General features: G+C 48.1%; 1 protein-coding gene across 1 annotated transcript in view; it reads left to right on the forward strand.

Moving 5' to 3' along the window:
• Window positions 1-666: 666 nt before the first annotated feature.
• LOC138978649 (DBH-like monooxygenase protein 1) overlaps window positions 667-7,803 on the forward strand; it is a 22,533-nt gene continuing 15,396 nt past the window's right edge. The window contains exons 1-3 of the mRNA XM_070351422.1: window positions 667-805; window positions 2,316-2,489; window positions 2,800-2,922. Coding sequence (XP_070207523.1) covers window positions 794-805; window positions 2,316-2,489; window positions 2,800-2,922 — 309 coding nt within the window. The 5' untranslated portion in view covers window positions 667-793. The remainder of the gene's footprint in view (window positions 806-2,315; window positions 2,490-2,799; window positions 2,923-7,803) is intronic.

A 7,803-nucleotide genomic window follows, 5' to 3' on the forward strand; every position in this document is an offset into this window, starting at 1 on the left:
GGCCAACCGTGCCGGTCTTAGGCCAAGTACTCGTCATAATCCCTATCGCGGCATAAATAATAGGCCGTGCGTCGTCTGTGCTGTTGAAACTGCGCAGGTATAATCTGCCCATTATAGGGACGTGCTGTAGTGATACGCTTTAGTAGCACTAATATGTTGACTCGGTTGTCTCAGTGCAGAAAAGATTTCTTCGACTTGTCGGCATTGGGCTTGCCTGGTAAAAAACTTGTATCGAGATGTGATGCACTGAGACGATGGATAGAAATGATGACGATTAAAGATGATGAATAATAGCGACAGAGTTTTGTTACAACGTATTTTATACCCTTTGGCAGACAAACACTAATTAGACAAAACTCATCTGACAAAATGTTCAGCCGCTTGCAGGGAACGCACGCACACACACACACACACACACACACACACACATACACACACACACACACACACACACACACACACACGCACGCGCGCGCACACACACACACACACACACACACACACACACACTTTTTTTTCGTCCCAAAACAACATACCTTTCTTTTTACATTTAGTCAAGTTTTGATTTTTTATTCTGAATTTTGGAACGTAAGCAGTCTATATCTTTTTGCAATCATACCCGCGGGCGGAATCTAGGCATGAAACGAGGAGCAGGGTACGAAAACCGATGTAACACGTCAACACTGTGATTCACTCGCAGACAACAGCTGTCTTTTTCCCACCAGCGAAGACTTTTGACTGCTATGTCCAGCAGTTAACACCTGGATAGCACTGGCTTTTCTACGACACTGTTATGACCACAAAGGTGAGTGCAGAACTGTTTTTTGTCCCATATATATATCCAAAGCTTTGTTGTTATCTGTATAGAACACTACGCATATCGGCCGGACATAGATAACCCTGTGAGGTTAGAAAAACTACTGCGATCTGATTTTAAATAATTTTAATCCACAAGGACGTACAGCATTTTCCTCGCTGATTATGACTTGTATTCTAACATGTGTCTGAGATATACGCACTTTGAAATATACTGAATCTCAGTTCTCGTTGCAGTTAGAAGCGGTTGGGTGGTTGTTCTTTACTAGGCTTTGAATGTAGTTTTCTTTCCGGCCACTGTAAGAGACCCTTTCACTGTAACATATCGGCATTTAATATAACAGACCCTTCACCATAACAGGCCTTTGACTCTAAGAGAAATTTCACTGTGACATACCTTTCATGGTAAAATAATGATAATTGAACATGTGACAGACCTTTCACTGTAACAGACGTTTCACAGTAACAGACTTTAAAAAAACCTGAAACAGAGCTTTCACTGTAACAGACCTTTCACCGTAACAGGCCATTCACTGTTACATACCTTTCACCGTAACAGACCATTCACTGTTACATACCTTTCACCGCCGTAACAGACCATTCACCGTTACATACCTTTCACCGTAACAGACCATTCACTGTTACAGACCTTTCACTGTAACAGACCTTTCACTGTAACAGACCTTTCACCGTAACAGACCTTTCACCGTAACAGACTTTTTAAAAACTGAAACAGAACAGACCATTCACTGTTACATACCTTTCACTGTAACAGACCATTCACTGTTACATACCTTTCACTGTAACAGACCTTTCACTGTAACAGACCTTTCACTGTAACAGACCATTCACTGTAACAGACCTTTCACTGTAACAGACCGTACACTGTAACATACCTTTCACTGTAACGGACCTTTTACATACCTTTCACTGTAACAGACCTTACACTGTAACAGGCCTTTCATTGTAACAGACCTTTCATTGTTACATACCTTTCACTGTAACAGACCATTCACTGTAACAGACCTTTCACTGTAACAGACCGTACACTGTAACAGACCTTTCACTGTAACGGACCTTTTACATACCTTTCACTGTAACAGACCTTACACCGTAACAGACCTTTCACTGTAACAGACCGTTCACTGTAACAGACCTTACACAGACCTTTCACTGTAACATACCTTACACTGTAACAGACCTTTCACTGTAACAGATCTTTCACTGTAACAGACCTTTCACTGTAACATACCTTTCACGGTAACATACCTTTCACAGTAACAGACCTTACACTGTAACAGGCCTTTCATTGTAACAGACCTTTCATTGTTACATACCTTTCACTGTAACAGACCATTCACTGTAACAGACCTTTCACTGTAACAGACCTGCCTGTTTTGCTGGTCTCAGTGCAGGCCCTCTCTCCTTCACCAGTCTATGAGCGGCCTCGTTTTAACAGACTCATCCATGGCTGACATCTTCCTTTTCTTATATCACAGACGCAATGGGTGTTACTCTGCCTGTCGTGGGGTTGCTGCTCGGCATCTGCAGTAGGTGCTGCAAGCGGCTGTGCAGCGCTGGATGACGCGTCAGTGCGTCACTTTGATGTCAGCATCCCCACACTGCCGGTGCCAGACAATGCCATGACCACGTACACCTGTCAGGTGATCAAGGTGTGTTGATTGACATTAGCGAATTTTTTTATTTTCAAATTTTCATGGTCATCAAACGACTGCCCCTTTCCGCCTTCCATCCCGCAATACTTATAATAACAGTTGTAAAATAAAATGGAACAAAATACGATAAAATGATACGGAACGAATATGAAATAAATCGATACTGTTTCTATCATTTTTTATGTGTATGTATGTTTAATTTAAGTCGCTTTTAACTATTATACGATTTTTGCCAAAGAAGTGTTCTTATTGTTACTATAAGATCAGACTTAATCCAGAAATATGAACAACCGGCAACTGCTATCAGATTCCAGTGCCCATGGACACAGATGTCCATGCCATTGCCTTCCGTCCCTTGATAGACAACAAAGCCGTCATGCATCACATGATTCTCTTCACCTGTGATGGGCGCTATGACGTACCTGAGGAGGTAATATACTGTTCAAAAAAAGAAACACATAGTTGCTACTTGCCAAATTTGTTTTATTTTTCGAAAAAATTAACAGAAAATCCAATATTTAGATTATTTGTTTGAAATTTGGTATGGACACAGTTGAATGCACACACAGTTCATTTGCATCTTCAAATCAATCAGTCAATCAATACGATTGGGTGCCGAGGCTGTCAAGTCAGTAGGGGGTGTGACTGCCTTGAGCAGCAACAACTGCCCGGCACCTTCTGGGCATGGACTGGATCAGATGCCGGATATCTTGCTGTGGGATGGTGTCCCACTCCTCCTGAAGTGCCTGCAATAGATCGCGGTGATTTGCCGGCGCTTCTTCTCGCCTGCGCACACGTCTGTCCAATTCATCCCAGAGGTGTTCTATCGGGTTCATGTCTGGCGACATGGATGGCCAGGAAAGCACCTGGACATGGTGGTCGGTGAGGAACTGGGTGGTGAGTCGTGCTGTGTGCGGGCGAGCGTTGTCCTGCTGGAATATGGCATCCTGGTCAGCCAGAAGAGGAAGGGCGTGTGGGCGCAGAATTTCCTCCACGTATCGCTGGGCAGTTATGCGCCCTTGGACGTGCACCAGGGTGCTCCTTCCAGCGGTATTGATCGCCCCCCACACCATGACGCCTCCACCACCATGAACGGGTGCCTCATCCACACAGTTGGGCGCGTAACGTTCGTTTACTCTCCGGTAGACCCTCCTCCGACCATCATGTCGCTGGAGCAGGAAGTAGGACTCGTCGCTGAACCACACGTGTCTCCAGTGATTCCGGACGGTCCAGCGAAGGTGCTGGTTGCCCCACTGCACTCGGTTCTGGCGATGGCGGCGGGTGAGGACAGCTCCTCTGTGAGGTCTGCGAGCTCTCAAACCAGCTTCATGCAGGCGGTTCCGCACGGTCTGGTCCGATAATCGGTGTGGCCCGGGGAGAGCCTGGACAGAAGATGAGGCCGACAGGAAACGATTCCGGAGGTGGCAGAGCCGTATGAAGCGGTCGTGAGCAGCAGTTGTCGCCCTTGGTCTTCCCGCTCGTGGCAAGTCAGCAACGGAGCCAGTGGCTTGAAACCTGACCCACAGTCTACTGATGGTGCTCTGGGACACGTGGAAGTGCCTGGCGATTGCACTTTGACTTTGGCCTGCTTGTAAACGACCCAATGCAATTTGGCGGTCTTCTCTGCTCAATCGGGCCATCTTTCGTCGCTGAATTGTCGTCTGATTTCTTTGTGGCGAACAATCCGCTTTTATGGGTTTTGGAAGACATGGTGAGAGCTCAATATTCCCCGAGTTTCACGAGATTACACTGAAGCATGACGAGTGGTCATGCCAAATGAGCAATTTTGACATTGTAGCCACTGATAACGCATGCGTCACGTGCAGAGCTCACTTGTGGCAATGGACGAAAGGTCGACGACCAGATAAACATTTTCTGCAGTTTGGTGGATCATATCCTTGTAGCCATATAACTAAATTAACCAAATATTACAAGCTATGCGTTTCTTTTTTTGAACAGTATATATTAAGATGATTTCTGTCCGTCTATCTGTCTGTCTGTCTGCCTGTCTGCCTCTCTGTCTCTGTCTGTCTCTGTCTGTCTGTCTCTGTCTGTCTCTCTCTGTCTGTGTGTGTGTGTGTGTGTGTGTGTGTGTGTGTGTCACAGTGTGTCTCCGAGTCTCTCTCTCTCTCTCTCTCTCTCTCTCTCTCTCTCTCTCTCTCTCTCTCTCTCTCTCTCTCTTTCTCTCTCTCTCTCTCTCTCTCTCTCTCTCTCTCTCTCTCTTTCTCTCTCTCTCTCTCTCTCTCTCTCTCTCTCTCTCTCTCTCTCTCTCTCTCTCTCTCTATCGGCGGCTGTTTTCGAGGTGTCTAAAGTTGTGTTCCAAGTTGATATTTGTGTTTAAAAAAAATGTCAGTTGTCACCAGAACAATGGCTCTTGCCTTTAAACAGAAAAAAACTGACAACAACAAAACACAAATGAAGACTAAAGAATGTATAAAGGACACCATGGACCCTAACCAGAAGACCTTTGCCACTACTACTGATAGAATAAAGCTTTGGAGATTTGTTCTCAGACAGAGATACTTTATTTATGCCCAGAACCAGTTCCACGATGTGTCTGTCACGTGGCATGACTATGACAGAGAAAAGGGAAGATTGATTGATGTCTCTCATGACAAAGACCCCACCATCAGACAGACAACAGTCCAAGTCTTTAGAGAAACACAAACGAACTGGAGTGAACAAGCACAAGTGCAGAAACTCATTACTTTTCACCTGTACAACTCCTCCAAATCCCCGCCCAAAGTCCTAGTGCAGGGACTACAAACCAGTGCGTGGGCTTCTGCGGAGTTTGAAACTGTGCGTGCCCTGGTTCACAGTCTGGACGTACGGCAGGCCGACACTGACACAGCCCTCACCGAATGTGAGAAGCTTCCGCTGTCTCTACCTGATGCCACGGGCAAAAGTGTGCCTGAAACACCAACAACACCGGTACGACAGACAGCTGAGAGGTCTGTCATTTTGACAGGCGGTGAGCAGTACGAGGTCTCCCTCTCCCACTTGCACTCTCCCAGGCTGGTGCCACGCCGTGGAGAGTTGGGCGCTGCACCCTCTGCAGCAGACAACAGTGCGGCCACACCCTCCGAGACGGTCAACACAACGGCGGGAGATGTGTCCGACACAACCTCCGAGACGGTCAACACTTCGGCGGGAGATGTGTCCGACACAACCTCCGAGACGGTCAACACTACGGCGGGAGAGGTGTCCGACACAACCTCCGAGACGGTCAACACCACGACGGGAGATGTGTCCGACACAACCTCCGAGGCGGTCAACACTTCGGCGGGAGATGTGTCCGACACAACCTCCGAGACGGTCAACACCACGACGGGAGATGTGTCCGACACAACCTCCGAGACGGTCAACACAACGACGGGAGAAGTGTCCGACACAACCTCCGAGACGGTCAACACAACGACGGGAGATGTGTCCGACACAACCTCCGAGACGGTCAACACTACGGCGGGAGATGTGTCCGACACAACCTCCGAGACGGCCAACACTACGGCGGGAGATGTGTCCGACACAACCTCCGAGACGGTCAACACAACGACGGGAGATGTGTCCGACACAACCTCCAAGACGGTCAACACAACGGCGGCTTGGATTACGACCGCACAGTTTGATGCGGTCCTGTCCGACATCATGTCCTCTGTTGGGGCCAGCTTCGCTGCCCTACAGGCTGAGAACAGGGCCCTACACTGCAGAATTCTAGCGCTCGAAGGTCAAATTTCCCCTCCTGGCCCCCTCTTGCAGAAATGCCAGAGCCCACTTGTTCCGAACAAAAAACCCTCCCCTACCTCCCCTAACCCCCGGCCCTCGCAACCTGGAATTATGGCCCCAGACCCACATTCCCCTTCTGTCAAGTCCCCGCCCCCCTCTGCCAATCCAGTGGAAGTTATCAACTGTGTGAAGTCCCCTTCGGATCCAGCGCCTGGGTCTGAATACACCTCTCCCGGCTCTCACCCCTCCTCTTCCAAGTGCACCCCCCCTACCCAACATGACATGTCGGCTCGGCACAAGGCGACCGACTTGTCACCCACTCCAAAACATCAGAAGAATGCCGCCACGTCCCCCCAGTCAGCCAAGCGCAAAGACAGTAGTGACACCGCTAAGACCCCCGCCGACCACCTAAATAAACAATCGGTGGACAGCAAGGTGTCCATGCTCCTGATCGGGGACAGTGTCCTTAAACAAATGGACATTAGGAAGATGACGCCCCGCGGGGAAACGATGCACAAAATCTGTGTCCCTGGGATGACCTGTCAGGACTTAATCAATTGGCTGCAGGTTCAAAAACCAAACCCCAAAGTAAATCTTGCAATCATTCATGTAGGAGTGAATTCAGTCCAGAGAGGCTCTGTGTCTGAAGACACGTGGTTTACACTGGTCGGGTTGTTTCGTCGGGCCTTTCCTCGGGCATCACTCCGAGCGTCCAGTATTCTCCCTTCGTGCAAGGGCACCCGCGCGTTTGACAGCAAAATTTTACATTCAAACCATTCTCTCCGTTCAGTGTGTGAGAGGACTGGGGTGTTGTTCATTAACAACTCTCAGACCTTTCACACACAGAATGGTTCGCCGCGACAGGCGCTCTACCGCGACCACAAGCATCCAAGCCTTCGCGGCACAATTAGTCTGGCCTGGAATTTTAGATTTTCAGGTCAACAAAACGAACCCAGGCCGGGGGACAACACACAAACCGCACAGTCATTCGACCCGAAATCTCGCGGACACCCGGTCAAAGCTTCGGCCAATCAGTCAAACACCTCGTCTCGCTCTTATTCGGACATGGCATCACACGGTACGCATTCACACCTACATAATTCAACCAATCAGTGCGATGCTCCCGATGAAAGGCCTGTCAAAACAAACGTGTCCATGACCAGTGGTAGTGAGGCCCCGCCCCCTCCACCCCGCCTCGCGCATAGCGCCCACCCCGCTCTGCAAACTGTTGAGCACGTGACTGTCCCCTCTTCCACTGACAATCCAGCTGCTGCCCTAAAGCTCATAGCGCGACTTCTTTCTCAACTTTTGTAATTTTCCCACTGTGTATTCGGATTGTCAGTAACTTTTGTATCTACGGAATTCGAGTTGATATTCACCATAGCATCGTTGTGTGTCAACCGCATTGTTTCTTGGTTAATTAATGTTTCATTTCCAATCGCTTTGTTCAACAATTTTATTTCCAGCGTTTTGTGTGTTCTTACATTGTTCCCTGGAAGTTGAATTGAGCACTGTTTGCTACTAAATAGTATTCATCTTTTTAACATTTTTGTTTCCTTTCACACAATTTTTGTTGTTTGCTTAATTA

This window comes from Littorina saxatilis, linkage group LG10, assembly GCF_037325665.1.
Source record: "Littorina saxatilis isolate snail1 linkage group LG10, US_GU_Lsax_2.0, whole genome shotgun sequence".
In the NCBI taxonomy this organism is placed as follows: domain Eukaryota; kingdom Metazoa; phylum Mollusca; class Gastropoda; order Littorinimorpha; family Littorinidae; genus Littorina; species Littorina saxatilis.